Below are 21,677 nucleotides of genomic sequence, written 5' to 3' on the forward strand. Positions count from 1 at the left end.
CGTACCTTTCCTGACGTTGCTGTCTGTGGTGCGGAACTCTCCGGTGCTGAGGAGGAAGCAGGCGCGGTCGTGTGGGTACCGCTCGCGCCCCGTCCCAGAGCCCAGCCCGCCGGTGGCTGGACTCCTGTCGTCTGGTCCCAGCACCTGGTCTATTGTGGGACAGTCCTCGTTAGCCAGGGCTGCGTTTGCAGCGTCCCCGTTCTGCTTTGAGTCTGTGACAGACAAACACACACACACACACACAAACACACACACAAACACACACACACACAAGAAAACAAAGAGCAAGAGATGAAAATCATTCATATTAAAATTAATACTTATTTTTATATATTTATTTGTATTTATTTAACCCTTAGGTAGTCACAGTAGTGATACGGCATCAGAATTAAATACTTTTAAGTGAGGCTTGAACAAGAAATCATATGAAAATTAGGCCAAAAGGTAACTTAACGTTTATAACGTTATTCAGGAACAAAATAATTAAAAAAATTAAAAATATATAGAAATAAACACTGGCAAAGAAAGATAAATGTTTTTTGAACCACAACAGAAAAAAAAGTGCTGCCACTGTAATTGAAAGATTGCTGTTTCAAATCCCGGTCATGCAGCTTGTCATCAGCTGACAGCCCTGACAGATCACAATTAGCCTTGCTGTCTCTAGATGGGTAGATGGCGTTTTTCCCACTCATCACTATAAAGGGTGATGTCATTCAGCACAAGGCATCTGTGAGCTGATGTATCAGAGTCACTGCGCTTTCCTCCGCAGCAGTTCAAAAACAAAATTAGACAGATGTAGAAACTGACTGTACATATATTAAATAGATAGACATTAGGCTCCAATATTATATAGATGTTTAATTTGGATTTTAAAAATCCAATGTGAAAAGTCACACATCTGTCAAAAACCAACACTGGGTTAAGCATCAAGCTTTAACATTACACAGATGTAAAAAAGTGGCTGGAGAGAATCAAAGTCACACAACTGTCAAAACCAACACTGGTTTGAAATGTTACACAGACTTGGAATTTTGGTTACTAAACAGCATAGTGAAAACCAACAACATAACATTAACATCTAACAACGTTTCTATTTTACAGTGCATGGTTGTTAATATTGTGAAGTTCAGTGGACATTTGTGTTTTAGCCACCATATCTCATCAACCAAACTGAGTGTGGAAGTTTATGTCAGTATGATGTTGAAATTTGATATTTTGAAGTGGACACTGGATTTGGGTTACTTGTCATCACAGCATCAAATCAACGAAATATCAATGTCAGCAGTTTCTATTCTATCTGTATTCTATTTCAAACTGACGTTGGCATTAGATGTTTTATTAACATTGAATGAATTTTGGTCACCCGATGTCACGACCTGCATTTAACTAGATAACAATGTCTTGCAACGTTGGTGACCAGCTGGAGAACGAACTGGCAAAAAAATACCAGCAAAACAATCACACCCTCCCACACACACACACACACTAAAATCTGTATCACACATTCTTCTTCCAGCACTCAAATTGAGTCAATTAATGATTTCTGCTCTCTTTCTCAAACTTAACAACACACAAAGAAGCCGCCGCAGGGGAATTTGTGCTTATAGTTTCAGACGCAGCTGTCGGATCTAATCTGACCTAACGCATTGCACAATAACTTACAGAAATGAGCCAGAGGCAAGGCCTACTCACAGCGTACAGAAAGGGAAGTGTGGGAAGAACAGAACAAGAGAAGAGCTACACTGACGAGAGAAGGAGAGAGAGAAGGAGAGAGAGAGAGAGAGAGAGAGAGAGAGAGAATAATGGGATGGCTTACAACTGGAACTGATTTCTACCATCTATTTGTTACTGTGAAGAGAGCATGTAGCAAATAATAACAATACAGTACATCACCACAATATTCACTTTATATCCTAATATCTGTGGTGCGGTGGGCGATATGGCCCTGAAATAATATTGCCATATTTTATGGTATTTTTATGACAAAACACTTTATATGACAAAAAAAAAATTATTTCAAGAATACATTACTGCAACAAAATAAAAATTACATTTTATTATTGCATATGATATGATATGGCACACCCCTAACTTAGATATATATCAGATTTGTAACAGTCATCAATGATCCAGAATGTCATGATACTAATAATGCACTCCAAATATCTCCATATATCCAGGATTATGGTATATTAAATAATACTGGACAGATATAATCTGTCTATAGCATATATATAATGAGAAATGAGAACAGTGTGAATTTTCTTTGTTTAATATCGCATTATATATCGTATTATATCATAATGTCCAAAATGCCTATAATAGTCTGTACTATGCTAGTGGTGCTAATAAATTACCTAGCTGTGGATAGCAACCTTAAGGAAGATCAGTGATTATCTGCTCAGCAGATAAAGAGCCAACTCGCCCTTCATGGCTGCAGCACAGTTTGGTTTCTGTTGTTTATACCTGGCAACCTTGAGTGTGGAAATAGGACTGGGCGGTGTGATTTACCACACAGGTCTAGTAAGAAAATACTGTCTATAGCTCTGCTGTTAAGAGCTGCCAGTGCTTTAAATCTTCCTTTCTTAAAATCTGATGATACATCCTGATCAAGTCATAAGTTACTATTGAAAATATAATCCTTAATGGTACAGTTATGACTAAGTAAATATAAGACTAGAATGGCAGTAATGAGTTACATTTATGGCTATCCAGATAGTGTGCGTGTGTTGCGGGAATAGCACTGCTGAAATAAATTCACGATTATAATAGCACTGTTAATACAGATGTATTGTGCTTTGTTGGTATGTTTACTAGGTTTAGGATTAAAATGTCAATATACATTTTGGCTGAGTAATGTATTCAATGGTGGAACAAAAATCTGGCAACCAAATTCATGTTTTTGGTTTTTTTTTTGCTTCTGTTTCAGCCACAAATTTTCTTTTCAGTGCACAACCATTCTACTACTCATACTCACGCTCTGCACACACACACACTAAATACACACACACACTGTAAACACGCTTACAAATCCAATTAAAAGCGGCACCATTCTTCTCCACAGAAATATGATGAAATTCCAAGGAGGACTGAAGCCGGCTGTGTGTAGGCTGGAAAAGCCTCTGTGACTTGCCGTCTCGATGCTATGACAGGTCACATGACAGCACAGACTGTGTTGATCTGACAGGCAAAACTTAAAAAAGCAGCGTCTATACATAAACCCTGCATGAACACGCACCTACACACCCTGGAGATCCTGAACAGCTGCACTGAAACTCTGTTACACTGTTACACACACAGAAAACCTGCATATAAAAGACAACAGATCTGCTAATTACACATACATTAGGTCAGTCTTCTGGCTATTGCTTTGGAGTGTGCACTATGATTGGACAAAAGTGTTGGGACACACATTTTCACCCAATTCTTTTGCCACAGGTATGTTAAAACTACAGTCTTAGCCATGCAGTCTGCCTTTAAAAAATGAAGTAAATTAAATAAATGGTGGTTCTACAGAGCTAACTGAACGTCAGCATGGTACTGTAATAGGATGCCACCACTGCAGCAAGTCAGCTTGCTTTCCTTCTAGATTTTTCACCATCAAATATGAGTGTTATTACTGGAAAGTGGAAGCCTTTAGGAACCACAGTTGACTCCATACTGCAAAAATTCTAATCTTCTATTAGAGCTGTTAAAGTAAATGGGGGACCGATTCCATCATTAGAATGGGATGTCTTAAAAAAAAGCTCCTGTAGGTGCCCCAAAAGTATTGTCCATATAATGTAATAATTATATTACACAGTAAAGGAGATGCCATTCTCTTTTATTGCCAGTCATAAGAGCATCAACATGATTCGAAAAGCAAATATTTGGGGTTAAAACATTCCAGCCCAGCCCCTCAACACAGCTTGATATCAAATTTCTTAGACTTTTCTTAATTCTTAATACTTAATACTTTTTTGTTTGACATGCGGACAGTGGAGACATTAAGGCACCGACTGAGGGAGGGAGGGTGGTTGTGGTGGTGCGGGGCGGGTGAAAAAAGCGACGTAAAAAAAAATGGTCGGCTCTGTGGCACTTGCAGAGCACAAGCGCAACAACAGGGAGGCAGAGAGACAGCAAGATACTGAAGGAAAAAACGTCTCCCAAATAGGATCCTAAAACGGCTCCCATTGTGGAGCCGGTTCCAGTTGTTCACTTCAAAGAGGCGCCTCTTAATCTATAATTTTATGCATTACTGATGATCAGTGATGGTTTGGAGAGCCATGTCATCTGCTGGTGTTGGTCCACTGTTATATCAACTCCAGAATCTTAACCCACTTCATGCTTCCCTCTACTAACAACTTTTATGAAGCTGGAAATTTCATTTTCCAGCAGGACTTGGCACATTGCCCACACTGCCAAAAGTATCAATTGGTCTTTTATTATATTAAAATTTTCTGAGCCACTAATTTTTTGGGGTTTTTGTTGGCTGTAAGCCATAATCATCAACAAAAAAAGAAATGAACGCTTAAAATAGATCACTTTGTTTGTAATAAATCTATATAATATATCACATTTCAAACTGAATTACTGAAATAAAGTAACTTTTCAATGATGTTCTTCTGCAATGGTAATCCAATGTTTGATTTTTTTTTTGTATTTTGGACTCATGGATTAAACAGATGGAAGGCTGGTCTTGCATGACTGGACATAAGTGCCTGGTCGCATTGTAAAGATGGCCGTCGAGTGAACAGACTTGGTCTCACTTTACAGCTTTAAATAAAAGGCATTCCTGCTTTGATCAGATCCCTAATCCTCAAAAACAAATTACCATTTTCAACGTTTTCACTGCATACCTCTCATCTATCCTCTACCATTACAGAAAACATAAATAAAACCTGTTTAAAACATGCAGGCTTTCAGCAGAGGAGAAGGCTGCTGTGTGCATCTCTGATCACCTCTAAACAGGGTTTGATTGATCATGACGGTAATACAATCACAAAGCATCCGGAGTGGGTTTACATTTGGCTTTTCTTGCGGTTAGATTGAATGTGATCTGATCGCTGAACAGGCCGGTAAGACTAATATATGTACAAAGGACTTCTGCATTAGCTGCTCTGTACAGTGTCTCATTTCCTGAGACAAGATATGATTAAAAAAACTATATCTCCTAGTATACAAGCTGGAAATCTTGCATAATTAAAAAAAATAAAATAAAAAAACTTAACAGCACATACTAATCTAATTATCAATCTTTGACATAAGTGATCCTTTTATAGTGCTTGTTCACTTTATTGTATTATAGAAGAGTCAAGAATTAGCTCAAGTGTGTGAGAGTGCTTTCTTAATAACACAAACATTCACTTCATATGTTAGCAAGGCACATTTGCATAGCTTTTTGAAACTGAAATCTTATAAAACCAGTTAGACACTTTTCTTTATGTCAAAAACTGACAAAATACGACTGTAGTAAAATATAATATATACTGGGAGCAGCATGTATTTTTCCCTATACAAAAATTCTAAATACAGTACTAGTCAAAATTTTTAATGCACATTAGATTCAGTGGAAAAACATATGGAATTATGTTGTAAACAAAAAGCGTTCAACCAGAATATGTTTTATATTTTAGGTATAAACCTCTTGTTTGAATAGAGACAGCTTTGCACATTTTGGCAGCATTTTCTGAGTCAGAGTATTTTGGTTTGTTTAACACTTTTAAGTTACTACATGATTCCTTATGTATTCCCTCATTGTCTGAATGATTTTAGAATTCATTTACAATGTGGGAAAACATATCAAATAAAATAAATAATATAAAAATTGAATGACAAGGCATATCCAAGCTTTTGTACTGTATAAATAAATAATTTTCAAATACAAACCTCTAGAATTGTAGTTAATAAACACAAAATAATGTAACCAAACATTGACAATTTTGTCCTATTGTAAGCTGCCTTTAGCGCTAGTAAATGAAATGAAAACGCTAGCGCTGCGGTTAGTGGCTAATGCTAATTCCACTGCACTCAGCCTCAGCACTGGTGTAACTTCACTGAATAATGCTGTACTTCAACAGTGGCTTTAATACGCATATGTTTATGTATATTTTGAAAAATACAGTAATGTAGTGATCTAAATTTGTTCATATTATTGGGTTTAAACGAAAAAAATTTTCGTTTAATAATTTTTTAATAATTTTTTTCCTGGTTTTAATAATTTTTTTCCTGGTTTTAATAATTTCTTTCCTGGTTTTAATGATTTTTTTCCTGGTTTTAATTTTTTGCCTCATGTTTGATTCATAATTCATAACACAGACTTGCAGCAAAACATGCAGATAAACACAAAGAATGATACATTCACTTACCCCACACACCCGCTCGGTTGATCTCAATGATCTCTTCCTGCGCTAACGGACAGTCTCCTCCCATGCTGCCCGAGCCCACCATGCCGCCAATTACGTTACCCATGATTCTGTGCGGCGAAGCGGTGGCCATGGCCAGGGCGTCCGGCTTGCAGTAGTTGGGCGAGCCGGGCTGCGGCGCCCGCGGGATGTGCTTGTTCTTCTTCTTGGGCAGCTTCTGCTTGGCCATGGCCAGCGAGTAGTACATACCGAAGTTGTTGACGATGACGGGCACGGGCATGGCGATGGTCAGCACTCCAGCCAGAGCGCAAAGAGCTCCCACTAACATGCCAGACCACGTCTCTGGGTACATGTCCCCATAGCCCAGAGTGGTCATGGTGACCACGGCCCACCAGAAGCCGATGGGGATGTTTTTGAAGGCCGTGTGGGCGCTGGCCGTGGGGTCTTCGGGGTCGGCGCCGATACGCTCGGCGTAGTAGATCATAGTGGCGAAGATGAGCACCCCGAGGGCGAGGAAGATGATGAGCAGCAGGAACTCGTTGGTGCTGGCCCGAAGCGTGTGGCCCAAGACCCGCAGGCCCACGAAATGGCGGGTCAGCTTGAAGATTCGGAGGATCCTGACAAACCGGACGACTCGCAGGAAGCCCAGCACGTCCTTAGCTGCCTTGGAGGACAGGCCGCTCAGCGCCACCTCCAGGTAGAAGGGCAGGATGGCCACGAAGTCGATGATGTTGAGCGAGCTCTTGAAGAACTCGGCCTTGTCTGGGCAGAAGATGACGCGCGTGAACACCTCGATGGTGAACCAGATCACGCACATGCCCTCCACATAGGTCAGCCAGCTGTCCGTCACCACCTCAAACGACACCTCCTCTCGTGTCACGTTTCCCACCGTCACATTCTCTGTCTTGTTGTAGATGGTGTTGAAGGCCTCGTGCGTTTCCAAGCAGAATGTGGAGATGGAGATGAGGATGAAGAGGAGGGAGCCAAATGCCACGTACTGGAGAGAGAGAAAAAAGAGACAGAGAGATTGTGTTGTTAATGTTAGCATGTTAGCATTCAGTTCATTTGTTTTTAGTCAGAGTAGATTCGTCTTTGAATAAATTAATGAATGCTTCTTATTTGTCAGCTTTATAACCTAAGACTCTGAGGGCCCTATTTTAGTGATCTATAGCGCGGCAGTCACTTGCACATCGCACACCTGGATTTAGGGAGTGTCAGTGTGTCTTTGGTGTCATAAGGACGCAAAAAATATGCCTTGCACGGCTCAAAACGCGCAAAAGGCATGAACTAATTATCTTCAGTGTATCACTTGCCATTCCCTTTATGAATCAGGTGTGCTCTGATTTTGGCACATTGATATTTTAACAGCTGAGTGTTGTTGCGCATCTCAGCAGAGGAAACTGACCTGTACATTTACGCTGTTTATTGTTGAGTTAAAAGCTGCATTTGCACACTGCAGTGTGTTTATTTGTGTGTGTGACGAGTGGGGGAGTAGTTAAGATAGGATTGGAAGGCTGATTTTTGACTGTTGTCAGGATTTTAATTGGTCAATTGCGAACCTGTGTTTACCTCTGCCAAGATAGAAACAGGCCAGAAATTTACGTAAACACACTTCCAGACCACCACGCCCATTAGTGTAGATTTATTCCTAAACTCCGACACTATTTTAATGTGTGATTTTAAGGCGTGAAAACAGACTGATGACATGGTGTAAGATAGCAACAAGCATTGCAGGGTGTACCATAGGGCCCTGAGACTGATAATGGCCCTCCAGTGGCCACAACACAGCATAGCAGCCTATAAAAAGAGTTGGACCCTCTCAGCAAATGTTCCACACAGAGAAAAATAAGTAAAACACAGTTTTTTTTTCTTTGTATGTGCTCAACAATTTTACCAGGCAAATGTCCTGAGATTTTATGGCTCTATATAGTCTTTAGACTCTGTACACACCTGCGTGTTTGTGTACGTAAAGGGAAACATAATTAAAACAGAAAAAGTATAAAGGAATGGACAGCAATGCCAAAGAGAAATGAGCAGAGAGAGAGAGAGAGAGAGAGAGAGAGGCACACTGGAGCGAAAGACAGAGAGAAAGGGAGTGAGGGAGATATGAGAAGATGACCCCATCAATATTCATAGAGAGTGGACAGAGAATAACGAAATCAAAACTCAATCACCTTCACTGCCCCTAGACATCAGGGCTGGTCATGCAGCACAGATTAAGTGCTACTTGTGGACAAAATGACAAAATGACACTGTCAGTGTTCCCTGACATTCATTCTAGGGTTTGGAGCACAGAGACAAGGGAAGAACAACAGTAAAAAGATGCATTAGTGCAGCTGCAGCTGAGTACTAGTCCAAAACCAGCCCAATATCAGCCCAGTACCAAACTACTACCAATCCAGCGCAGAGCTGCAGAGGCTTTCTTAAATTATTCTGCTGAGGGCTTTAAATCCACAACATTTACTGGTGCATATCAAAAAAGCAGAATATCATTGAAAAGTTACTTTATTTCAGTAATTCTGTTCAAAATGAGAAACGCATATATTATATAGATGTATTAAACACAGAGTGATGTATTTTAAGCATTTATTTATTTTATTGTTTAATATAATGGCTTACATCCAATGCAAACCCAAAAATCAGTCGCGGAAAATTAGAAAATTATATAAGACCAACTGGTACTTTTGGCAGTGTGGGCAGTGTGCCAAGTCCTGCTGGAAAATGAAATGTCAGCAGAGGGAAGCATGAAGTGCTGTAAGATTTTCTTGACAAACACTGCGCTGACTTTAGACTTGAGTGGATCAACACCAGCAGATGACATGTTTCTCCAAACCATCACTGATTGGTGGAAACATCACACTAGACCTCAAGCAGCTTGGACTGTGTGTCTCTCCACTCTTCCTCCAGCAAATTTTACTGCTGGATGGTCAATGAAGTAGCAGTTGTACATATGGTGTAGTTCAGCATGCAGAATTGGTATGTTTGGCTTTTGTTGGATGCACTGTATTTTTTACCCAAATAAGTGTGCATGTTAATTCAGAGCCATTCTAAAATGTTCAACCAGAGCCTTCTCCATGTGTTACAATCAGACTGACCAATCAGGACTCCGTAGTCATGGTTGCAGACCAACAATATGAGAGAATAACAGCTAATCCTGTTTATAGAAGAACACAAAAGCATATATGCCCATATAAATGCAGAGGTTAAAGGAAATATAAGGATGAGAAGAGCTAAAACGCTGGGGAATGACAGAGCTTTCTTTATGTAGACTTGTTTTTCTAGGATCTAAGTTTGTCTAGGTGCATCCCAGTCTGTTTATGTCTACAAACTGTGGACACTCGTGTAGAGGAGGGAAATTAAAGAGTGCAAACAAGGGCAAAAAGCACAGAAAAAGAATGGAATAGAGTGAAGTTTCTAGCACTGTTTACAGAGCACAGAAATAAAAAAATCCATTATACTTGGAGTGATGGTTCCACTACATTAAACATCATATTTTTTTCATCTAAAAAAATCATGTAAAACTACATTGAATGAGACCTCCTGGAGCTGGGAAAATAAAAATCAATGAATTCTGTACATTGTTAGGTCACATTAAGTGCATACAGGGGAGTGAATAAAGTTTTTACCCCTTACATTTTTCAGATTAACAAATAAACTTTAATATCAAACAAATATAACCTGAGCAAATGTTAAAAAAAAACTTTTTAAATTATAATTTTATTTTTTAAAGGAAAAAAAACTATCCAAATCAATTTAGTGAAAAAGTGTTTACCTCTGCCCCAGTAAATTGACTGTGATTAGTCACACTTTTTGGACAGCTGAGTTAAATTTCACTACTAACCACAACCAGGTCTGATTACTGCCAGACCTGTAAAATCAAGAAATCACTTAAATAGAATCTGTCTGACAACATGAAGCAGATAAAAGATCTCAAAAAGCAACATATGTTGCCCCAATCTAAAGAATGTCGATAACAGTTTACTTGGATGGTCCATTTGATGGCCCCTTTGATGCTCAACTGACATTCAACTAACATTCAACTACATGTCTATTAAATGCAAATGAACTAAAATGTGAAAGTAAATGGTTCTCTATTGAATATAACCCTACATTCAACTTTAATCAAAACACTTATCTTAATATTTTAGGATTGGGTTTAGGGTTAGATTTTAAGCTTAGGTTAAGGGTTAAGGTTAGGGTTAGGTGTAGGGTTCGATTTTATGGTTGATTAAGGGTTAAGGTTAGGGTTAACACAGTCAATCATTAGATAGAAGTTCATGATTGTAACGGGATGGCTAACAGATGTCTGATGCATATTATTGCACTATAAAATTACATTTTATTCACATTATCGTCTTCTATAAAATGCTGCATTTTTCATTCTGTGTATCATTTAGTGACTGATAAGTTAGACACGGTTCTTACCACAAAGGACAGATCGGACAAACCTGAAGCTCTGGAATCTTAATATATATATTATAAATCATGTTTACTGGTATACTGACTAAGGCAGCCTGCTGTCAGGTATTTTGGTCCACTGCAGAGGAAATCTAACACTGAATGTAGCCTCAATGTGCAGACAGGGGGCGCCAGATACCACGATCAGTTAAAAAGAGTGCCTGTGTGTGTATGAGTGTGTGTGTGTGTGTGTGTGTGTGTGTGCGCACGCACGTGCATGATGTGTTAATGTGCCATGAAGACCCTGAATGCAGCAGCATCAGCCCTCCTGCCACTGCAATGAGATGGAGGAAACACCACAGAGAGAGAGAGAACCAGAGGAAAGAAGAGGAAGAAGCAGGAGGAAAAGGAGGAACAGAAAGAAGAGAAGGATGCCTGGTTAAAAAAAAGACTGCAGAAAAATAAACACAACAGTTTTATTACAGGTCCTTAGAAAACTAATATGATGGACGATTTTAAAGAGAGAGATAGACAGAGTGCATGTGAGAGAGTATGTTATAGTGAGTTATAGAGGAGAGTGTTGTGCATGGCTTCCATTGTGGAAACAGATGTGTGTGTGTGTGTGTGTGTGCTCTGCTGCAGATAGATGTGTATTGATCGGCTGGTGAGAGCATTCTTCCTTTATCTAAACCTCTCCTCCTATCACCTGCAATCAATACAATCTGTACATCTCAGCCTGTCGGCTCACGCCAGTGTCCACCCATATGCATAAACAGCAGTGTGTGTGTGTGTGTGTGTGTGTGTGTGTGTGTGTGTGTGTGTGTGCATTTGAACATTTGTGTCAGCAATGTGTTAAGTTACATAAACATGTACATATTTTTTATAACCGTTTTCACATTGCCAGATTAAAATGACTATGTGGAAATGTGGATCAGATCTGAATTTTTCATGGCTGTTTTTTTTTTTTTGAATCAGATTTGAGTCACTTTCATATGTGGTCCTAAATCGGATACAAATCCGATCCACAGACATGCAACATGAATGTGAACGTTCAAATCGGAGGTCATGTGTCTTTTTGCTTTTACATATGCACTACTTGCTTCTCTCTTGTACCCACAGAAACATCTCTTGGTGCAGCTGTGCAGCTATAGCTGCAAAAACAGCAAAAGCAAACCACCTGGTCTTTTTTTCCACTCCAGCAAAAGATGCTTCACATATTTCCCTTTATAAAGCTACAAATCGTCTCTATAATGTGATGTTTTTTGTTGGTGAAGAAGACTACGTTTACACACGTATCAATGTGCGCATGTGAGGCGTTTCAGGGACAGATTTGTTCACATTACACACAAATACAGATCACTTACATTTGTGAATGTGAGGCGTCAAGATAGTCAAATCCAATCTGAGTAAATATCGGATTTGAGCAATGTGGTTTTTTATGTGAACGTAGCCTAAATCTGTGTTTTTGAGTCAGAAACAGCTGAGTAACCTTGCTTGGAAAAGGACGAATATGTATTTGTTATGTTTTCAGTAGAAAATGATACGTTCAGGCACTGTCATCTCTTGTCAGCAGAGCTTAAGCCAGTGTTTTCCTACTAGAACTGCGTGGTACGTCACAGAAATCGCCAGCTCCGAGGTTGTCATGGAAGCTAACAAGCATGTGGGTTGGTCCAGCCCAAACGTAAGCTGCTACACAACCGAAAAAGCTTTGGCTTTCATCAAAAAACGGAATAAAACAAGAGTAAATATTGGCAGTTTGGGAGTTTGACAGATGGAGAACTCTTTGAGCATAGAAAGACTACCGTATTTTTCGGACTATAAGGCGCACCGTATTATAAGACGCACTATCAAAGAACGCCTATTTTCTGCTATTTTTCCATACATAGGGCGCATCACATTATAAGGCGCGTTAAGTGACACTAGAAAGGGTGCCTATATCAAAGTGAACAGGGGTGGCGCCATGTTTCCCTTCCCCCACCGGGGGTGGTCGCTTGCCGGTGGAGCGTCTCAGTATACAAAATATAGCTCTTTCAAAGTCAAACGAGTGCTGGATATTAATCTACACAGATTCCTCTCCTGAAAACTGTTTATTTGGGTGAGTAACGTGCTTCAGTTTATTTACAGTAAGCTTAGATTTCCAGATGTCCACTAAGGCTTGCTGCACCAGCGTTAGCATAGCTATCCGCTAGCACGCTAGCTAGTCACCTAAACTAGTAAAGTTAACCCAAACTTAAACGACAGCGTTACACTGAGTAATCCTGCGTGTTCTGGTAAGACAGTGAGATATTAGCTAGCGATTCGCCCCCCGTAGCTTGTTTTAACACGGTAAACAAGCAGATTACAGGCTGATAAAACTCACCTCTGAGAGAGTTAGCGCTTAGCATCTAGCTAATGCTAGCCAGGCAAAGCAGCACAGACTTACAGGCCGATAACTCACCTCTGAACGGTGAACGCTTAGCGATTAGCATCTAACTCTAATAATACTGCTCCAGCAGTATTAAAAGTGCTAAATTTAGAAAATACTGATCTCTGAACAGTGAAAAAGCTAGCTAGCTAAGCGGTTAGCATCTAGCTAATGCTATTGCTGCTCTGCACGGAGTGTGTGTTTACTGCTCCTTACACCTGACGGGTAAAATTTAGATAATACTGATCTCTGAACAGTGAATAAGCTAGCTAATGCTATTTGCTGCTCCAGCCTCGGAGCTGCACGGCTCTGGACTCTGTATAGCACTGAAACTCTGTATAACGCTGCACGGAGTGTGTGTTTACTGCTCCTTACAACCTGACGAGTAAAATTTAGATAATACTGATCTCAGTGAATAAGCTAGCTAGCTTAGCGGTTAGCATCTAGCTAATGCTATTGCTGCTCAGCCTCGGAGCTGCACGGCTCTGGACTCTGTATAGCACTGAAACTCTCTATAACGCTGCACGGAGTGTGTGTTTACTGCTCCTTACAACCTGACGAGTAAAATCCATACAAAAGGCGCACCGTATTATAAGACGCACTGTCAATTTTTGTGAAAATTAAAAGTTTTTAAGTGCGCCTTATAGTCCGAAAAATACGGTACAAGAAAAACAGAGAGCTGCTACTTTTCTCCTGAACAGGTGGCTAGCTAAGCTACTTTAGCCAGGTCATTTTTCAAAACCGGTAATTTAGCACAACCCCTAGGTTATCTAACTAGGAACAGGCATTTTAAATAATTAAAAAGAGTGTTTACATTCAAGTCAGTGGTCTGTGTGCAGCTGGGATAACAAGGCAAAGTTTACTTGAGATAAGTTTACCTAAAGTTTAGCTAGGTTAGCTAAAGTGATCTGGACTATGCTGGCTAACATGGTACATGCTACACATGCTAACGTGAACTCCTCATTTACAACAGAGGAGGAAACTGGTCGTATGCCAAAAAAAATATGCCAGAAACCGAAGGATAGTTTCTATATTGAGTCAGTTTAGCTACGAATGTGATTATATGTTGAGGGACTTCTTACGTCCAAAACAGTAAACGGTAAACTCTAGCTATCTAGCTGTTTATATATCTGTCTACATAACGCAAGATATCTGTTCGGTAGAAGTTACTAAACTCGTCTGTCTGTCGTTCGTGTAGGATCAGTGTCCTTATCTTGGCAACCCGAGTGAGCTTCGCATCTGTTGAGGGGTCGGTGGGGTAGACAGCTCTCTCTGGTGTTTTGATTACTCCTTAAAGAGTGTAGATGACCACACAGACACAGAACAGGGATTAAGCCTAGTCTTGGTCTGCACAGAGTTTTGATTTTCTACTAAAAGGAACATTTAGTCTAGAACTAGGCTTAATCCCTGTACGGAAAAATTCAAGCAACCCTATCAGCACATGAGCAGCTGTAGTCTAAAGTCGACTGACATTTGGCATCAGTACTGGAAACATGTTTAAATTGTCCCTTTATCTCTCACAGATAATCAAGAGGTCTTGTAGGTGTTCATGTATATGCTAATGCACGCCCCACCTCAGCACTCAGCACACTCTACAAACACAGACAAGGAGTTGCATGATCTGAGACTCCAACCTGCAATTCTTCCGAGTGACAGTGCCTCAGTCTACTGGACCACTTAGAGCCATCGTATCTTAATATATAAAGAAATTTTTACGATACACAATGTTTGTGATCATGTTTTCACACGCAGACAAAATGCAGTAAAGGTGTCCTTCTGCTAAAATCCACTTTTTCTTGCTCTTTGTGAAATACTATAGGTCTCTCTGAGTTGTATATGATGCTGCACATGAAACTTTTCCTCAACCTCCACGTCTGCAAGTAAAAGGAAATATTTATAAAAACGAGTCGATCAGGAAAAGCACCCGTGGCTACATCAACCTGTGAATTATTATTTATGGCCTCGCCCACCTTGGCTTGCGAACGCCCTCAGGCAGAGCTGAAGCCAGGCAGCGACAGCGTCTTGTCAAATAGAAGCTAACAGTGCTAGGAACAGCATTGGCAGTTCGTTCCTGTGTTATTTGTGCAAATAACATATCAGTTTTATATGTTTTGCCCAGTAATTCAGGAACAAATGGTTAAAATGTGTCTATGGAACACCACCAGCTAGGTGGATTTTTACTTTCTGAACCTGCACTACCCACCTATGTGTATTTACATATGTTTACATAGGATCTCCGGTGGATTTGGCATTTTACAGAGAATCTAAGACTAGGTCAGTGGCTGAACTGCACTTAGCAGGGCATTAAACATGTTATAAAGTAACACATGACGTTGCAAAGACTGTTATTAGTGTAAAAGGTTCTTCATTTTAAAATGTTTCTAACTATTGTCCGTCTTACTGCGTCATAGTGCTGTTAGCCAATCAGAGGAGATATGTTTGCATGAATGAATATTCATGAGCAAGAATTGAAATCAGGGAGCACTTTTTTTCACAAAAAAAAACAGCTCATATGACATTTATTCATACTAGAGACTACAACTAGATATTTAAAAAATGTTATGCACAAATAATTCAATTCAGACATCAGATATTAGCATTGTTTATTGCATTAGAGATAGAAAAAAATGAATGTTACTATCTGGGTACTGCACTAGTGCGTATTCTTGTCTTTGCAAAGTGTTTCCATGGTCTTTTGTATAAATGTGTGTGACTGTGTGTGTGTGTGTGTGTGTGTGCTTGTGTGAATGCTACTACATTTCTCACTGTAAACCTCAACCCCCAAACACATTTGTTTTACAATATTCTCCTGAGACCTGGCAATTCATTTTCCTCTACTGTACACCGGACACTGGTCTGAGACCTATAAGTCAAAAACCATTAAAGCAATGTGTTTAAAACCAACTCATACTGGACCGTCTAAAAAGACCTCAATTGTGGGGGTGTGGTCAAATGAGTACAGGGTCCTTTTTTTTTAGAATGGTAGCCAATCACAGCTTTCAAATTTTATGATGACAACAAAGCTAACTGATATATTATTGCAGATATTATGTTTCTCTTATTAGTAATCAAATCCATATCTTTACGATTCTGGCACATTATTTTTGTAAAGTTACTGATTAACATTTCTAGAACCTAGTTACAATGTTGCTAAACATTCTTATAACATTCTCTGTTAGCCGGGAAGCTGAGTGTTAAGTGTTAAGACCGAAATAATTTAATTTAGAACTGAGTATGGTAAGTCAGTGTTGTATATACAGAGAATATGTCATAAAAAAGGCATTACCGCCCACAGTGGACAGCACAGTGAAAGGTAATAATCGTGGCTGGCAGTGTCTGGCCAGAATTGTCCATGCCACCAGCAAGCAGCTCTGGCAGAAACTGAATCCCCAATCAATGTAAGAAGCCCCACATGCATATTGCAAAGATCAGTGCAGCATTATTTTAGCTTCTACTGGACATGACAAAAGTCATGGGACATGATACTGACATGTGGCCTGTAAATGTAATGCAGTAAACAAGGAGGTGACCCAAGGTTTTGTCCATATCATGTAGCCTATTTATGGGGGATTTTGGTCGCCAACATCCGATACAGAACCAACCATCTCGTACTGTCTCGTACATAATTTTTAATAATTAATTTTTACATCTGCGATGCGAATCCCATTAACAACACTTTTTTTTAAAAGAGCAGCAGCAGATTTTCAGCGCTCTGCATTAAAGAAGATTCTCACTGCACAGATACACGCAATGGAAGACAGATTTTCGCGCAATATTTACTTTGTTGCTCCTGTGCCAGACAGCTCTGACCAATCAGAAGAGACAATGTGATCACGTGGTTTATTGGTGCGCATTTTGGTGTGTTTGTGCCTGTGTGAAACCAAACCAAACAGAGGGAGAAAACGCTCCAAATAAACAAACTCCAGACAAACTACGCACTGCAGGCACGTAAGAGTATTAGACGTTATCCAGACGTAAAATGTTTGTCATCCTACGTCATGACCAACATTCAACCTGAAATTAACGTCTACTGATGTTGGCGACCAGCTGTGACGGGTGTGAAAACGCCCTAAGAGTGTAGATGACCACTCACACACACACAGAGACAGAGACATACACACAGACACAGTGGCACACACACAGTTATTTAAACACTTAAGCATTTGACAGAAGTGTCTAAAAAGTGCCATCTTTAAGGACGTTTCTCAAATAGCAGCAGTCAGGTCAATCGTCCCCTGACGGATGAGGAGCAGTCAAATGAAGGACTGATGCATCCTGGGAGAATAGACCAATTCCCCAACCCGATTAGCATGAACTAATTTGACGAGCCCATCTCATCGCGGCCTGCCCTCAAAATCCTGATGAAGCGCTGTTTGTGTGTCGATCCAGTGCGCCATGTCCGGCGACGTCACTCTCGCGCACTCTTACACACTCCTGCTCACTCTTGCTCACTCCTGCACACAAATCCTGCTCCAGACACACACACTGGGGTGTGAGGCACATCGGATGTGTGTGTATTAGGAGTGTAAACACGGCTCAGTGCATCGCGCTGCATCGATCTAAGGGTGGAGAAGCTACTGCAGTGATTTCGAAATGGATTAAAATCGATTAGAACAGTATTCAATAATGTATGCACCAGTGGCGCAGCCAGAATTTCATTTTAGGGGGCTTGGTTACAGGTGTTGGGGTGGGCCGGATTCTAAGCATTCTGTCCCAGAGGCATCTAATCCTGATGGAGAACAACATCAACTAGTGGAGTACACTGTAGTTAAACTCTCAGCCCACCCATTACTGTGACCACAGGGATATGAATTAATTATATTTAATAATATAAGGATGAATCTTCAATTAGTGACTCTTTTTACCATTTGAATTTGTGAAAAGTGCATTATTTATCCTTTCTGTTTCTGTTTTTAAGTGCCACCCTTGGATTTTGGGCCTGATCCCATTTCACCCCTTGGTCCTACCTCTTAGCCCAACCCCTCTGTTTCCTGTAATTGGTCTGAAAGTTCGAACCATTCAGAAAAGCGCTTTCACACTACAGGCGAACCAGACCATGGTTTAGAAGACCCGGACCGAGACCACCTCTCTTGATCGGACCAAAATCTGGTCCTTTGGTCCGGACCGTGGTTCGCGGTCCTTTTACACCTGCTACTTTGGTTCGGACCAAACTGAAAAGTCCGAAAGTCCGGACCAAATGAGGCAGGTGTGAAAGCACTCTAAATGTAAAAACCTGGAAATAAAAGCTGAAATGTCAAAATTTTGTCTCATGTTCATCTTTTATTACTATCTTTTAATATCAACCCCATTGTTTTAGTCTACAGTAGAAATAAACATGTTTGGTCTCATTGTTCCAGTACTTTTGGAAGGGACTGTATGTTTTAATAAAGAAAAAAAGAAGCAGCACCGCTGTATCTGACGCACTCATGCCAGCACAACACACACTACTAACTACTACACCACCAACATGCCAGTGCAGTTACTGCAGTGCTGAGATTAAATGACTAACCCTCCAAAATAATAATAACTGCTTTGTGGTGGTCTCTCCTGAAGAGTTCTAATAATAATATAGATAATAATAAAGAATGCAGAGAAACAGATACCGGATTAAAGTCTGTAATTCTAGAACTGTGCTCCTATATATATATATATATATATATATATATATATATATATATGTGCTCAGTGCAGCTTAAAAAAAGACAGATAATGCATGCAGAAACAGAGATGGCCATAATGTTCTGCTATATATATATATATATATATTTGCATGATTATGTATTAGCGCAATCCTCATAGGTAGGTTTTACAGATGCCTTTAGGCAGTGCTAAAAGTGGAGTTCCACGACTGCAGTCTACTGCAGGATATTCTGCAGAATCGGGCAGTCTGAAAACCAGGATATATAGTGCTGCGTCATTCCTATTCGCTATTGGCTCCAAAATCCTGACACTGATGAATTGAAACACAATATTTCTTCAGCTCATCTGAGTAAGAGCTGGACGAACCCAAAACCAATGAAAATGTGTGTGATTTTAATGAGCCGATGCAGCGCAGTGTTTTTTTTTGACCGAAGAGTTGAAGAGCCACGTGTTGTAGAGAAACCATTTAATGCTGAATTTCAGAAAAAGGTCTAGAGAATATTGACAACACATTGACAGCATCTCTCTGTAGGACAAACAGTAGACAGCTGACTTCTGGCATTCATTTAAAGTACAGTAAATCTGCAGAGTAGGATTCCCCACGGGACTCGACGCATTAAACAAGCTAATTGCTGACCTTCCACTGAACTGTCTAATGGCAGCTAAAGGCCAATTAACCAGGGTTCTACCTTTTACAGCGCTGGAGGTAAAAGAAATGTCTGAACGGTTGAACCTTGCTGTCGTCTTTGTATTGTTCTTACAGCATCAGTTTGTTCTTTGTTTTGTCGACACGGTCAACTAACCTACAGTTAGTCAGTCATTAGGTCACCACAGCTCAGCTAGCAGCAATTGCTTTTTTATAGGTTCTATATATAGTGTTGGGCAATGCGACCCTAAAGAACTATAATCACAATATGTCAGGGTCTTTTTGTAATATTGATATTATTAGCGATATAAAAAAAAACAAAAAATATAAAACCGTTTCAAACATTCAGTTGAAACAAAAAAATAGGTTTCTTGGCATTAGATATTTATAATATATTTACCAGCACTTGTTTTATAGGTTTTAAAAGCTAATTGTACACCCTATTGTACACCCTGCATAATCCGAGTCGCAATGATATTTGCTATCTTTCACCCCCTCAACAGTCTATTTCCACTAGGGGTGTAATCGCATCAAACGTGATAATATCGGCAACATTTTTGAATATCGTGAACGATAATATACCCTGAAATATCGTGCCACATCACCCACCCCTAATGATCACATCAGGGTCCTACTTTTTTACTGTTTTTTTATCAAAAGAAAAATGTACACTGTTCTCATTTATCATTATATATCTACTAGAGAAAGATTAGAGACAGATATCTGTCCAGTATCATGTATTTTACTTAAATTCTGGACATATGAAGATATTTGGAGTGCATTATTATTATCATGACATTCTGGATCATTCTATTACAATTCTGATACATTTTTTTGTATTTTTTTATATCTCAGTTAGGGGTGTGCCATATCATATCGTATACAATTATAAAATAAAATTTTCATTTTGAGGCAGTAGTGTATTCTTTAATTTTTTTTGTAATTCAGTGTTTTGTTATATCGCCAAGAATATTGTTATAAAAAAAAAAACATGAAATATTGTGATGTTATTTTAAGTTTAAGAATAGAGTTTAAGAATAAATCTACACCTATGGGTGTGGTGGTCTGAAGGGGGGGTTGTTCTGGCGTGTTGCTAATTTGGCCACTGAAAACACAGGTGCGCCACTGACTGAAATGAACCTCGACAACCGTCAATCGCCAGAATCCATTCCTATAGGTGAACTTTGCATTAGTACACTCCGCTCGTTAAACACACACACACACACACACACATGGACATACCGCAGACTTTAACTCAACAATAAACAGAATAAAGAATAAAATCACATTGCGTTCCATTAAATTACCTGCTGGTGTACCTTTACAGTGTGAACACACAAGTCAGTTTCCTCTGCTGAGACACAAAGTGCTGTGCTGTTAAGATATGAACGTGCCAAAGTCAGAGCTCACCTGGCTCTGGTAAGTGACGGACTGATTTATTTAGGTTTATTTCACATTACGCCCAAAAGAGCACAATTAATTTGAATCAGTACATACCTTTTTTGGATTTCGAGCCACACATTCGAGCCATTTTTTGCATCCTCATTATACCAAATACCAATAGTAAACATGGCCTCGCCTGCCTTAGCTCGAGACTGCCCACAGGCAGAGCTGAAGCCGGGCTGCAGTAGAGCCGACACTGTCTCGTCAGCTTACAGCTCAAAGGTTAGCTATCTTGTGTAAGTTACTATAGGTTTAAATCGGATCTCCAGTGGATTCCGCGTTTTACCGAGACCTTAAATATACACTAGGGAAGCATATGGCACTAATTTATACTAGAGACCACAACTAGACATTTTAAAATGAATGAAAAACCGACGGAATGATACCTTTTATGTTCATGCTATACCTTTTTATCTTAAAATCATATAAAATAGATGGGAAATATTTTAGCATACACAAGCATTTACAGGTCTTTTTTTACTGGTTGATTAAAATGCACTAAATCATTTACTAAAGAATCAAACATTTACTATGTGAATCATAGTGTGGTCCAAGGTTCACACCTGTACAGAACGTGCAGTACGTCTTGTACATATCTGGTGGACATGTACATGTAGCTGGTCAGTTCCAGGACGACTCTCTCCTGTCTGGGAGGAGAACACAAAGAATATGAGTGTGTTTAAAGATTTAAAGGATGAGAGAGGACCGGAGAGAGGCTCCTGGAGCAGCGGCCTTAACGCTGCCCTTGAGACTGAAAACACACTCTGCACTGCTCTGAGTGCCTTTAGACCCGCAGCACAGC

General features: G+C 39.8%; 1 protein-coding gene across 4 annotated transcripts in view; it reads right to left on the reverse strand.

Moving 5' to 3' along the window:
* kcnc3a (potassium voltage-gated channel, Shaw-related subfamily, member 3a) overlaps positions 1 to 21,677 on the reverse strand; it is a 142,149-nt gene that overhangs the window by 40,413 nt on the left and 80,059 nt on the right. For all 4 annotated transcript variants that reach the window (XR_007427086.1, XM_049467614.1, XM_049467612.1 and 1 more), the window contains exons 3-4: positions 6,348 to 7,341; positions 6 to 212 (exon numbers count right to left, since the gene is read on the reverse strand). Coding sequence is in view for 3 of the 4 variants with exons in the window: in XM_049467614.1 (XP_049323571.1) it covers positions 6 to 212; positions 6,348 to 7,341 (1,201 nt within the window). In the remaining variant the exon portion in view is untranslated. The remainder of the gene's footprint in view (positions 1 to 5; positions 213 to 6,347; positions 7,342 to 21,677) is intronic.

Source organism: Astyanax mexicanus, chromosome 19 (genome assembly GCF_023375975.1).
Source record: "Astyanax mexicanus isolate ESR-SI-001 chromosome 19, AstMex3_surface, whole genome shotgun sequence".
Taxonomy (NCBI): domain Eukaryota; kingdom Metazoa; phylum Chordata; class Actinopteri; order Characiformes; family Acestrorhamphidae; genus Astyanax; species Astyanax mexicanus.